This window comes from Lissotriton helveticus, chromosome 7, assembly GCF_964261635.1.
Source record: "Lissotriton helveticus chromosome 7, aLisHel1.1, whole genome shotgun sequence".
In the NCBI taxonomy this organism is placed as follows: Eukaryota; Metazoa; Chordata; class Amphibia; order Caudata; family Salamandridae; genus Lissotriton; species Lissotriton helveticus.
The window spans coordinates 1040706933-1040721542 of NC_136068.1; the positions used below are offsets into that span (position 1 = coordinate 1040706933).

Below are 14610 nucleotides of genomic sequence, written 5' to 3' on the forward strand. Positions count from 1 at the left end.
CTTCCCCCTCCGGACAGATGTAAGGACTTAGCCTCATACTTCGATTCCAAAATCACGCGGATCCTGGAGTCCCTTCCCCCAATCAGCCCCCCCATCCCGGCTGTTTCAGACGCCTGCTCCACCAGCCCGCGGCTGTCCTCCTTTAGAGGAGTCTCCCTCGATGAGGTTACCACCACGCTGGCCAAAATGAGAAGTGGATCCCCCCTGGACCCTGCACCCGTCAGATTCTTAAAAACCGTTTCTCCCAGTACCTCACCTACCATTAGGGATCTTATTAACACATCTCTTGCCCAAGGCATAGTGCCCTCCTCATGGAAGAGCGCAGTTGTCAAGGCCTTGCTGAAAAAGCCCAACCTGAACCCGGACGACTTGGCGAACTATAGACCCATTTCGCTCCTTCCCTGCTTCAGCAAGGTGGCTGAGAAATTAGTCAACGTGCAACTCTCCCAATTCCTCGAGACGAATAAAATTCTACGTCACTCACAAACCGGATTCCGGCCGGGCCACGGCACAGACACCGCACTCCTCTCCGTCATCGAGGAGGCTAGGTGTATCCTGGATTCAGGAGGATCAGTGGCAGTGATCCTCCTGGACCTCAGTGCCGCTTTCGACACGGTGGATCACCGTGTCCTCCTCCATCGCCTGGCCAATGTAGGAATTGTGGGAACCGCACATGCTTGGATCAAATCCTTCCTCTCGGGTCGCTCATTTCAGGTGTGGGACGGCAACTCCCGCTCAGACCCCCTTCCGCTCACATGTGGGGTGCCCCAGGGGTCTTCGCTTAGTCCCACCCTGTTTAATGTCTACATGGCCCCGTTAGAGGATGTGGTTACCCCTTATGGGATAAAAATAGTCAATTATGCCGACGACACCCAACTCGTCGTCTCTCTTTCCCAGCTGGACAATAACCCTGAAATCCTACTTAACTGCCTGCAAGACATACATACCTGGATGTGCGAATCCGCGCTGAAGCTGAACGGGACAAAAACAGAAATTATGCTTCTGGGCAACAAATGGTCCTCCGTCCCTTCGTCAGTCTGGCCGGATTCCCTCGGTGACATCCCTACGCCTAAGACAGAAATTAAAACACTGGGCTTCTGGTTGGAGCAGGACCTCTCCTTGAAGACCCAGGCAGTTAAGACCGCGGGGACCTGCTTTGGCCTTCTCCGTTCAATTCGCAAGATCCTCCCCCTCCTGCCCCCCCTGTCCAGGAAACTTCTAGTTCAAGGGCTCATACTAGCACGTCTGGACTACGGCAACGCCGCATATCTAGGCGCTCCTGAAACCACCCTGGCCAAACTCCAGTGTGCACAAAACGCCGCGGCGAGACTCATTTTCAACCTTCCTCCCAGAGCCTCTACCACACCGGCCCTTAAATCTCTGCACTGGCTTCCGATCCGCCAGCGAGTGGAGTTTAAGGCCATGTGCATCACGCACAAACTCATCAATGGGGCTGGACCTGCCGCCCTCAAAGATATGATTACACCTTATAAAGCCCACAGAAACCTTCGCTCGGACAACGAACATCTGGCCACAGTCCCAAGATTCAAGAAGTCGCGTACCGGTGGCCGCCGCTTCTCGGTCAAGGCTGCCTTTAAATGGAACGCTCTTCCTCGCCAGCTGCGCCTGGAACCTAGCCACGCACTTTTCCGCAAAAAACTCAAAACCCTCCTCTTCCCCAAATAGTTCCTAGTTTCCGCCTGTCCTGGATTTTGCATTCTTATAGCGCGGGGATGCCCTCGGGTCACCAGGCGCTCTATAAATCTCAAAATAAATAAATAAATAAATGGAGGTTACAATATGAAAAGAATGATGACCACTGTGCCAGAGCTCAGACCAGTATTATACCAGGAATCGGCCAATTGCACGCCTCACAACCAGAACAGAAGCTTTTCTCACCTCTCACTTGTAATGCTCATTGCCACAACTTGTTGAGCCAAGCAGGTCATAAAAAGGGTTATTGATAGTGCAGGGGGGAGACAGCCATGACAATGCGGGCTTTACACCGCGCTGCCATTACCACGCTGCCATCACAACGCAAGTTGTTACAACGACTTGCGCTGGAGGGAGCTCTTGGTAAAGGAATAGTTTTATTTTCTATTCCAACACCTTCCCTACTGTTCCGTGGGCTGGAGTTTGAATAGAAAATTAAACTATTCCACAATCCAGAGCCTACAGCGCAAGTCGTTGTAACGACTTGCGTTGTAATGTATGCGTCGTAATGGCAACGCGGGTTAAAGCCCGCGTTGTCATGACATACATCCAGTGCAGGGTCTGATTTGCCCCTGCACTGTCACTGGCACTGTAGGTGTGATGCATAGCACGTTACTGATTTCTGCATACTGATGCCAGGGCTCTCTTCGAGAGCAGTAGACTTCAGTGTTACCCCCTCCCTCTCTAACAGAACATGAGGCCTCACTAAAACTGCAACTGTGCATATGTGATGAACTGAGTGCTGACTGCCTCCCCCAGCAGATATGCAGAGTTTGTATTTTTCCTTGTCACTCCGAAGGTCTGCAGGTGCTCTCCAAAGACCACACATCTTCAGACTATAGAGCAACAGAGCAGCAGGTGAAAGGAGGCGGGGCAGCACCTGAATGACCTGGTATGTGAGCCATCCCCGGTCTCCTCAATCTTCTCCTCTCTTGACTAGCATCCAGTTTCCCCTTTTCTGTTCCTTACCTCTTTTTTCTCACCTCTCTCACTTCTCTGGTCTCATTCTCCCAAATAAGCACAGGTGACATGAGACAGTGAAACTCACAGCAGAACCACTGCAGACCACTTTCAATGGGAGAAATCTCTCGCAAAAATATTTTATGAGAGAAACCCACACCCTCGTGCAAGCAAAGTTTTACAAAGTAAATTAAAGCTTGCAAACTTCATCCAACAACTTTTTGGGGAAAATGAGTTAATATTAAATTTGTATGGCTGACCAGCGGCTAAATATCCACACAAAATAGATATTGCCAATTTCTACTTTGAAAAGTAGAGCAGCCATAGACAGTTTCACATGGCCAGTAAGCAGTTAGTGTCAGTTTCGCATGCCCAGTAAGCAGTTACTGTCAGTTTCACATGCCCAGTAAGCAGTTAATGTCAGTTTTATATGCCCAGTGACAGATATCCCCCGTTCCAGATCTCCAGTAACAGATATTCCCAGTTTCACATGTCCAGTTGCAGATATTGTATAGGGGATAGCATGTCAGGCGATCACAACGCTGGGGAGGAAGGGAAGATGGTCGTCTCACCTGGAAAGAGCTCAGGAAGAGGTCAAAGAACAGCTTCACATAACGCAGGGTCCCATGGGCATATTCATCCGTGACGAAAGCAAACACCACCTCATTGATCCCCAGCAGAGGAATCAGGGTAAGAGTGGACTTTGCCAACCTGCAAAATATACCAAGAGTTAAAAGGGCAGAAGCGGATTTCATGAGTCAGAACAGAATTTGACCTCAAAGCAAAAGGACCATGGTTAATGAGGCGGTCCTGCGGAGCTGTGCCAGACTACAGGGGGCAGCAGAACCAGGCATCAGAGCACAATACACGTCTTTATAGGACATTCTCAAGCACCAGGGGGCAGAACCAGGTTTAGACATTAATGATGCAGAGCCAGAACCACAGCTCATGAGACAACTAGACATCCGGGGACAGACCCAAAAATCAGGAAACAGAACCAGACGAGAAGAATCTGAACTGGGCCTCGTGGAATAGAAGGGGGTGGCATGGACACAACTAGACGTTGTGGAACATGACTAGACTCCAAGAGGCATGGACAGAATCAGTCTTTAGTGGACAAAAGCAGGCATCAGAGGACCCAACGAGGCATCAGAGGGCAGAACCAGAGTCCACGGAAAAGAACTCATCTCAGGGAGCAGAACTCATCTGAGGGGAGAGATCAGACCGAGGCCTTAAAGCAGAGAGAAGCAGAGCTGACAGGAATAGCTCCCAGGAGACAAAACGAGGTCCCAACAAAAGAAGCAGATCTCAGGGGCTGCAATTTGTGTTACAAGCTGTACAAAACTAGAACTCAGGGCAAATATTTAGACCAGAGAGGACAGAACAGAACTGCTGAGGTTAACACGCATGCAGTGTGCTAGGCCAGGGCTTAAGGAAGGTAAACACAGAACCAGCCCTCAGTGGACAGAACTGCAAACAAGATGGCATGGGATAAAAAAACGGATCTCTCAGAATCGAGCTATGCACACAGGCCACTAGCTGCACTCCCGGTTGGGGATACCGGCACCTGCTTCACATTTTACTTCTGCTTCTTTATACTGTAGATATTACTCAGCAGGTTCTCTTCCCAGCACAAGATCAATCCTATGTGCATCGTGGAGTTCCACGTCAGAGATGTCTAAATCACCACTCAGATCTCTCCCTGTTCTACCTCACAACCTTTGTCACCCTTTCTACATCTACGTCAGTAGCAAGCTCACCAGTCAAATCTTTTCTCCTCTTAGTGAGCTTCTTAACACCAGATCATCAGACTAACCCTTTGAAGAAGTTGCAGATTCCCTGGTTTATGAGGATGTGAACTTCCTTCCTCTGGTGGAATCTTCACTTGCCCCTGACAGCTGTCCTCATTCCAGATCTGCCTCCTGCAGGTTATCACATTGTGCCTCACAACCGGTCACATGATGGGATGAAGGAAGAACCTATTATCTAGAAAACAGCAACCCTACCCTCTCTTTAACATTACCCCTTTTCACTGTGTCAAGAAAGGTTATGAGTGACTAGGGTGCTTTGCTCCTAAGAATAGAAGAAGCTGGATACAGTGTTATTTGCCTCATTGCGCAGGCTGTTCATGGTTTCTTAGACACCCTCTGCTCCATGGTCGTTATTTCTTCATCCATAATTCCTTTAGAAAATTTAATACGTGTCTGGAAGATCCGGCTGACTCTTTAACCAACTTTTCATATTTGTTCAGCACAACTGCAACTCTCTTAGCTCAAGGTGCTTCCCATGGAACAACAGGATTCTGATACTGTTTCCAAACATCGTTGGTTTGGTAGATCTACTCTTTGTAGCGGCTGAGAAGATTCTATATTATCCTTTGCATTTGGCGTAAATACCCCTTAGTCTTGCATTCTATATAGTCCGTGGTGAAGACAGTAAGCAGAACGAAAAGCATTACTTAAGAGTAACAGGAGCTTTGAAGCATGTAATAGTTATAGATTCACATACTGTGCATTATTCCTCCAAATAGCATTGTAACTCCAAATGGTATCTTATTTTCCTCAAAACTTAAATTCTGGTTATTAACCATAGTATATCTCAAGCGACTCAATGGGAGTGGCCTGTCTTGTCGTACACACACTGGCCAGTGTGTGTTTGACAAGACATTAAAAATCATGTTTGATACAATTCACTGTATGTATTAACGAAGCAGACTAATGGAGATCTGTGGATTCTATTTGGAAGCCTAAGCCTGTCCATGTGCACAAGATGGGCAACGTTATTTTCCCGAACAGTGGAAGTGTATTGCTTACATTCCTAAAGCAGGTGGGAGGAGATCCATACACCAAAGTGTGGACGGATGAGACATGGCTCCTACAGAAATTCAGCTAGGTCCTTTTGCTGAAAGGGGCTACTGGTAAGGGTTCCTGTAGCACAGACACTTGGTAGATGGGGGGGGGGCGAGGGGGGTCAAGGATGAGACTTCAGTCTGTTCCTCAGGGTGAGATGGGTCCTTTAGGTGAACCCGTCTTTTGTCTCTTTTCCTCATCAGTGTTTTTTCAAGTATAGCGACTTCACACCTCTTTATGCCTCTGTTGTGGGTACTCCAGGCGGGAGACTACATCTCAGCTACCATCTTTGAACATTTTGAGATGATCCGTCAAGCAGGGACCAAGAAAAAAGGGGGATGTGGAGTCTCAAAAAGCAATTTCCCTATGCAGTTTCCATAGGGATTTCTGAACAGCGCTACAGCACAGTTGTTTTTGAGAAATTAAGGTTCCAAATGTATGTCTATCTGGACGGTTGGGCTCGAGAGACTCTTGTGGTAGTCCCCCAGACATGCAACTTTAAATAATAGCACAACCAAATTGACCAATGGCCTCTTTTCCCGTCAGTCTTCTTGCTCTCACAGAAGCGTAATGATGCTGTTAGGCCCGCTGGAGCTCACACTCTGATTGGCTGGCTGCAACATGGGAAGAAATGTAGCTTTTGCCATTTCAGGACACGGTGACTCGGTCTACGTGTCCATAACATTAAAAATAAGGTAAAATGGGGCGGGGTGAAGGTACCCTGACCCCCCGTAACTCATGCAGGAGGAATCATGGGGCCAAATTCGAATGTCTTTTTTTTTTGGTTGCCACGATCCTGTAGGACTCTTGTGGGAGCAGGCTGGACTTTCTTGAGAGTCCCACTGAAGCACTTTTGCCATGCTGGCTCACACAGGAATCCAGTGGAATGGAAAACCATTTCAAATAAGAGGATGCATGAGTGTCTGTGGTGGGACAGTTGGCAATGTTGCCAAACCAACGAAACGCATGGCCAAAAGTGGCAAGGCCCTGCGTCCCTTTCAATGCTGTGCATGGCTGAAGGTTATAAAAGCTGAAGACTGACACAGCAGGGGGCTGGCATAGTGACTTATGACAATAAAATATTTCTTTATGTTGAAAAACCCATGAAATGCACTGAAAAAAAGCAAAGGTTAAAGTGGCATTATAGTTAAGTATGGTAATAATATCTTCCTTTACATAAAAAAAACCTCTGAAATCCACTGAAAATCCAAAAGTTGAAGGGTTATAGTTAGGTGAAAATGTCAGTTTAAATGTAACTTTTTAGTCTAAAAAAAAAAAAGCTGAAATTCACCAGTTATAGTTATTTCAAGTAACTATAACTCATGCCTTCCTCATACATTGCTTATGACCTCACATATTACATAATACATGACATGTTCTAAGACATCATTGATCAAATCAAAGATGACATCTGAAAGGACATCATTGATGACAACACTGGGTGTGGCTGGGGGGCAGGTAACAGTTACAACAAAACAATCAGAAGATGCCATCTGGGCTGTGGGTCCATGTCACAGTGGGTCATTTGAGACACACTGTGGTTGACGTCTACATTTTAAAGTTTGAGGAAGAGAAGATGCCATTCTCTGTACTTGATGGCGGAAGCATGCAGAGCTTTTGACTAAGATTCACACAGCAAAACGACTATTCCCACCCGACCTGTTTCTCCTCCCTGGAGCCCTCGACTTCCGCTCCCCTGCTTGCTGCCTTTTGGTGAGGAGTCCAATGGCAGGTGCATGGCAGTTCCTTTGATAGGGCAGCCTGTCCTGTCACTCCTCACGCCCAAGCCAGCTCACCTGAACTTGTAATCCGTGTACCTCATTTGATGTGCACGCAGTTTGGACACCAGGATTTCGATAATCCGGACAAATATGAAGAAATTGATCTGTGAATGGGGAAAAAAACAAGACAAAAAATCAATACAATAAAATAGAAATTCACGTAAAACAGATGAAGAAAATGACCTTTATTTAGAGGTGGATAGACTCAGAGGGAAGGTGGGAGCTACTGCTAGCCTTTTACCACTAGCTGACGGAAGAGGCTTGCATTTCCTCCCTTGTCACACATCGGGTTCTGCCCGGCTGTGAGGGAACAGTGTGCATCAAAATGGCCCATTACACAAGCTGACTAGGCAAGCAAGATGGCTGGCGAAAAGCCATCTTTAGAGGCAACAGGCTACTACCAGAATATCACTGCACAAAAATCAAGTGACCACAGTTTCGACAACCATTAAATGTTGAAAGTAGTTATAAATAAGTGAGAATGATTTTGCTAAGCCTAACTCCACATACATGTACCTTAATTATATATTTGTATCGTCAAGATACATAGGTGTGGAGGTAGGAATAGTAAATCTATACTTACCAATATATACTTACTTTCACAATATGTTGGTACTCTATATTTTTTGTACAACAGCATTTTTGTGCTTGATATTCTGTCATACAACTGAGGCAACATTTACCTGTTTTTGTTATTCCCTTTCAGAAATGCGGGCAATAAGCCTCTGACTGATTAAACATGCTTGGAAAGAAAGCCGAAACAATGTAAAACGTGAGGTTTCAACGTCATCAGTAGAAGCTGAATAACACAAAACCTACAGAGTCTTTTGAGAGCACAAAGTCACAATACAGTCACACTTCACTATTCTAACTTGAATAAACTTAGGGGTCTATTACGATGGCAGGCGGACTTTGTCCGCCCGCCATCACTCCGCGAAATGGAACCACCCGCTATGTGTGCGGCAGTCCCGCATTTGCCATTATGATGCGCCCACCACACTGGTGGGAGCATTACTCATTTTTTGCATTGTGGTGGGCGGTGCTGTCAGCAGCACCCGCCGCAATCCAAAAAAGGCACTTGTGCATTTGCATGCACAACGTGTCAGGCACCGCGCGGAGCCTGCCACGTCATCCATGCAAATGCAGGAGGGTACCATAGGTACCCCCCATGTGCCTGCTTCCTGCTGCCACTGTAATATGGATGGCAGTGTCTAGCAGACACTGCCACCATATTCAGTCCTTTTCCATCTGGTCGACTTGTCGATCGGGCGGAAAAGCACCGGACGATCTTCCTGTCCACCACGGTACCCCCGCCATCATAATATGGCGGGGGAAATGGGAGGCGGGCGGGCGGGGGATGATGTCGGGCTGATCGCCACCGCCTCTAAGCATGTGGTAAATGCCTACCAGGATATCGACCTGCCTTCCTTCTTCTTCTTTATTTAGTACACTCCCCTAGCACCACTCGCCAATATCCATTCTTGCAGCATCGAGTGTGATGACTAGGGAAAGGTTTTATGAATGCTAGACGAGTATCTGCATAACCGCCACCAGTTTGTAACACAATACCATTTTGCGTGCTGCGGTGTAATTAACATATGGGAAGCACAATCATGATGATGGTCTGAGAACTGATTTTCAGCCTTCTGAAAGAGACCCATCTCTTTATTTTTGGGACAAGCTGATCAACAGATGAGTGTCCTTTGTATTCCTTTTTAAACAAAACTTAAAAATGTGGAGCGATTCTGATTATTGATAAAAGAAGTTGCTGACCCTTTTCATTTCTGCCATTATGGTTGTTGTCACTTTCCTTTGATTCTAGTTCAGTGTGCCAGAGTTATTGAATGGGTACCTAGTGACTATAGAGAGTCCATGTCAGTTCCCACCCACAGGTAACCTCTTTTCTTCTTTTTTCATTTTCTTTCTGGGTTGGTTTCAATTACGTTAGTGTTTAACATGATTTTAGCGATGGTGGATTGCACTAGTGCTTGTGGGGGATGAATCGTTTCCTTTGGAAGAGAAAGGCAAAATGTATCTTGCCTTTTCCTTTTTTTCAGATGGAGGTGACGAATTAACGAACAATACCTTTGGAAATGGCCAGTATAGCAATTTTATTACAATTTCCATGATTGTGGCATACACACTTACAGAGTGGCTTATATTAGTTGGTCCTGACCAATGCCTAAGGACTACTTCAGGAGCCAAAGTAAGGCAGAAACATGTTGACCTCTGAAGGGGGATATTTGTTCTGAACACCCCTGTCCTCTGCTCCTTTAACCCTTTCCAAGGACTCTACCTAATAAAGTTATTTGAGCCCTTGAGAAAGTTTTAGATTCCTTGCACTTTTTCACTGCACTCTGTCCCTCACTCACCACTAACATTTTGTGCCATCCCTTTGCCTAAAAACACCTCAGCTTCTCCACACACCACAAAATTAGATGGGGAGGTGTAGCCCACATTGGGGACCGGCTGGCCCCGATGTGCGGATGGAGCCCAATGATGAAGCATGTCACCTTTGGGTGAGTGAGGGTTCTTGTCCATTAAGGACATTTCTTTCCCACTTACACTAAATTCCAATCCTATTTTGGGTAGAACATATTCTCAGTGAGTTTCAAGATTTAGACAGGGAGTGATATGGTCTCCGTTGCTCTCCCTTGGGTCCTACGTGTGGCATTAGCCTCACTGTTATAGCCTCCCCTAGAAGCAGCCTACAGGGGACACTGTACTCAAGAAAATCACTAGAGTAAAATATCGTGAAAGTCTTGGTGGGAGTGCCGGCAAGATGTTGTGACAGTAGTCTAAGAACCAGGAAGACGAGAGAGTAGTTAAAGTGAAAGGATGATGTTGTGACATTAGTCTTGTGTCTTTAGCCTCGGCACCAAGAAGATGGTGTGGCAGTAATCCAAGCACTAGCATGAGGTTATAACAGTAGTCTGAATCCCAAGGGGTTGTGATAGTAGTCTTAGCCCTGAAGATGTTGTGAAAATAATCTAACTACAAAGTAAGTCCACATTTGTAAAGCGCACAATCACCCGTAAGGGTCTCTAGGCGCTGGGGGCCGTCGGGAAGATTAAGCGAGCTATTGCCCAGAGTCACATGGTGCTGGGCTAACCTGCCGCCGGAGCTGGGGATCGAACCGTGGTCCCCAGATTCCAGCGTCAGTCGCCCTGGCCGCGGCGCCACACCTCTCCCACAAGGAAAATGTTGTAGTCTAAGAGCCAGAATGATGTGGTGACATTAATCCAAGTGCGTCTGTGACATTAGTCTAAGTACTAGGAATATGTTGAGACACTATTCTAAGTACCCGGAAGTTGTTGTGACGGTAATCTAGGTATCCAGAAGTTGTTTTCTTTAAGTGGGAGATGAGAATGACAAGGATGAGGGCCCCTTGTTGGGAGAGAGCACCACGGGTCAGGGCTTGGGAGGTCCCATGAGTCAGACAGCGCGCTTGCAAAGCAGGCCCAATTCTAGCGGGTGGGCCGGGTGGGCCAGGACCACCCAAACATGAGCCTGGCCCACCCAAACATGAGCCTTGGCCCTCGCAGTGACGGATTGAAGGCAGGCGTGCAAAGCCATTGCGCTCAAAGGGCTGACACAACCCGGCTGAGACAGCTTCCCGGGCACACAGACACACAGACAGTTTTTGAGATTATCGCAGCCACACCAGAGTACTTCACTGGTCTATAAAATACCATTTACATGTTAACAAGACTTTGTTTATTTTGTCACCACTAGGGACATGGCGAAAGGTGACAACTCCTTTCTTTGACAATGGTAACCTTTGCCTACTGTCCTGCGGAGTTGATATTTATTTTTCTATGCAGCGCAGGAAAAAAGAAGTTTGTTTATTCTGATTCACCTTTCCTAACCCCTGCCAGCTGCTTATCACATCAGGCTGTGACACAAAGTTTGACTAATGGAGTAGGTAAGAGAATGCGTTACTATTTGTTCTTCTTTTTAAAATCTGCACAGGCCCAGCAGGACACATTCTTCGTGAGTGCTTTATTTAAACAGATTTTATCATTATCATAGCCGATGCAGGACAATAATAAGACAATAAAAAATGCCCAGATAACGTTGGTGATTTATGATCCTGCTGTAGAGCAATCATTTGTCTGTTAGTAGGTTTTAAATGCAGATGAACTGTATTTTATGTGGAAGCTCAGTGGGTTACTGCCTTTGTCATAGAGATTCTTGTGTTACTTGCAGTTCAGAAGTTACAATCCTAACAAAGGACAGTGACCAATGATCTGTCACCAAAGAGCTGCATGCAAACCTGAATGGTATAGTTAGAACTTCGCTTTTCTGTTTTGTGCTATAGTTAGAACTTCCTCAGTCTTTCATTATTCTAATGTTGCTGAAATGAGTATGTTTGGGCAGATATACATTTTTATCAGTAAAGCCAACCCCCAACCACTGCAGTTCTCTTTAAATCCTGAGTTTGTGCTTCTCCAGACCAAACCCTCTTAAAATATACGGCCCACCAGTATGGATGACATGTGATTTAAACACCTTGTAATCCTCATTGGTTTATGTGACATTTCCTGTAGATTGATTTACATACTTGTATGATTTGTTGTCTCTGTATAATGTGTGCTTGGTGTCAAGTACTGACAAATACTACACTGATATGAGTAGCGCTATACACCAAATGAAATGCATATGAGAGAGGGGCTACGTAAAGATGAGGAGCGCTGGTGGAGGGTGGCAGTGAGGGAATCCGAGGAAGAGGTCATGGGGTGGAGGGAGGAGCTATGGAGAGATGAGGGGCACTGGTGGAGGGTGGTAGTGAGGGAGTCTGAGGAGGAGGTCGTGAGGGGGAGGGGCTACAGAGAGATGAGGGGCACCGGTGGAGGGTGGCAGTGAGGGAATCAGAGGAGGAGGTCATGGGGTGGAGGGAGGAGCTATGGAGAGATGAGGGGCACTGGTGGAGGGTGGTAGTGAGGGAGTCTGAGGAGGAGGTCGTGAGGGGGAGGGGCTACAGAGAGATGAGGGGCACCGGTGGAGGGTGGCAGTGAGGGAATCAGAGGAGGAGGTCATGAGGGGGAGGGGCAATGGGGAGATGAGGGGCACTTGTGGCGTGTGGCAGTGAGAGAATCCGAGGAGGAGGTCAATAGGGGGGCCATGGAGGGAGGAGGGGCACTGGTGGAAGGTGGTAGTAAAGGTATTTACGGAGAAAGAGGTTTTTGGTGCGGCATCAAAAAAGACTTTCACATCAGCGATAAAGCGCATCAGCGATAAAGCCGCCCTGTCATGGCCTTTTTGTTTTGTTTATTTAATTAGCAGTTGGGTCATAAGGGCTACTGTGGAACATACTTTGAAGTGCGTGCTAATAACAGTTACTGCTATATTCAATGTTTTAAGTTTGAAGGTGATTTTATTCATGTTTTTACAGGGAAAAATGAAAGTGGAGCCTGATGGTGCCTGATATGGGGCTGGGGCCCAAGGTCACCTGTGAGATAAGGTGCACTGGAGAGGAGTCGTGGATAATCATCCTGTAAGGGAGTGCGTTACAGAGTCGGGGTCAGGTGAAGGTAGTAATGAAGAAGGATTCTCCCTAAAGGCTCGCACAGAGGAAGCCCGAGAAATGTCACTTGCCTAATACTCCCACCTCAGAAACCTCCTCTTCCCATCAAGGGAACATTACATGAAAAAGCACTTTTTGAGAGTGATAATATTTAGAAAGAGATTTGGAAAAGAGTGTGTTTTACTGGGCCTTGTAAGACTAAGAAGAGATAAAGGAGGGCCTTGAAGCAGGCCTGCCTAGACATATATGCAACAAATCGAGCCCACAGTGGCCCACCCAAATGCACCCTTGGCCTGTAGCAAAGGTCGTTTTGCTGCCATTTTCATTTGTGGATGTGAAAATGAGGTTGGCCTGCGGAAGGAAATCCATGGGTAGCTGATCTTCTCTACAAACAGTACATCGGTTGTGGGAGGGTCCACAGTAAGGTTTATGACACTGAACTCAGTTTTCATGCAAAAGGGCGCATCCTTTCATCCTATCTGGCCCAGTGCTCCCGCCTGCTTCCACTGACCCCTCCACATCCTCCCTCATCAGAATTTGTGATGGACAGAAACCTCTTTCCCAGGTTATCGCCCACAGCAGCATTTGTCCCCATCTCTTCCCTTCTTAAACAGAGAATAAGGTCAGATGAATGAATTGATGAATGAGACCACAATGAAAAGACAGGCTGCTCATCGCAGCGTGGATTGTTTCTTATTTCAAGCTGCGAGAATGATAAGGCCAGGTCTGTGGATGACATCCAACTTACCAGTATCGATAGGAACACGGGAAAGCGGATGATCCACCAGTAACCCATGTTATGGTTGACGCTCCAGCACCTGCAGGAGAGAGGAGAGCGGAGAGGAGTGTAATGGGGCAGGCGGGGGAGAGAGGTTGTTGTGACAGACCAATGAAAGCCACCGGATGAAGACAGGAAGAGGAGGGATCAGCATGAGGGGTGGAGAGAACGAAGAGGGATCAGCATGAGGGGTGGAGAGAACGAAGAGGGATCAGCATGATGGGTGGAGAAAAAAGATGAGGGGTCAGCATGAAGGGTGGAGAGAAAGAAGAGGGATCAGCATGAGGTGTGGAGAGAGTGTGCGAGGGAGGGAAAGAGGACGTAATGTCCAGAGAGTCAGGCAGGTGAAAGGTAGAGACAAGAGGCAAGTGACAATCAAAGGGGGGAGAGGAGAGGAGAAAAGGGTAGGCAGTTCAGAACGTTATTCATGATGCGGTTAATGCAGCTAGACCTCTGGAGGACAAGGTGACCTTGGCCTTATTTGGGAGTACAAGCAATGCCAGCACAGTGACACATTCAAAATTAACACCTTGAGCCTAACTAGGTAACTGGTGCAGAATCTGTGTATTTGTGTCTTCAGAACATGCATTGCCTCTCCTTATTCCTCTTTCCCACAGGTCAACCAGCCGTCCAGCACATATAAGTAAGTACAGCATCTACGTCATACTAAGAGTATCCATTAGACACAACTCATGCTCCACTGAGTGTGCAATGCAGCTCCAAGGTTTATAACTGGCTAAGCATTTTCCACTTCCGCAGCAAATCCATGATGACAAGTCACTCTCATACATAACACCACACCAACATACACATTAGGCATACCTCCTGGCACAACCACATGCAGTTCAAGGATGCAAGCAATACAGTTGTCTGAACGTGTGCCATCTCAACAGCACACACATAGCAAATTATATTCATACTTTGCCAATCACTAGCAGCACTTAATATAGTTAACTAAGCGTTTGCCGCCCGAGTGCCACATCCATAGCGAGCTGTAGGCAG

The 14610-nt window shown here is 46.9% G+C and overlaps 1 protein-coding gene across 3 annotated transcripts in view; it reads right to left on the bottom strand.

The window, feature by feature from the left end:
• The window catches only part of LOC144769658 (glucagon receptor-like), a 641797-nt gene that overhangs the window by 61474 nt on the left and 565713 nt on the right, over nt 1-14610 (bottom strand). For 2 of the 3 annotated variants that reach the window (XM_078653833.1, XM_078653832.1), the window contains exons 10-12: nt 13579-13648; nt 7319-7407; nt 3246-3384 (exon numbers count right to left, since the gene is read on the bottom strand). In XM_078653833.1, the coding sequence (XP_078509959.1) occupies nt 3246-3384; nt 7319-7407; nt 13579-13648 (298 nt within the window). The remainder of the gene's footprint in view (nt 1-3245; nt 3385-7318; nt 7408-13578; nt 13649-14610) is intronic. The other variant, XM_078653834.1, reaches the window with a different exon arrangement.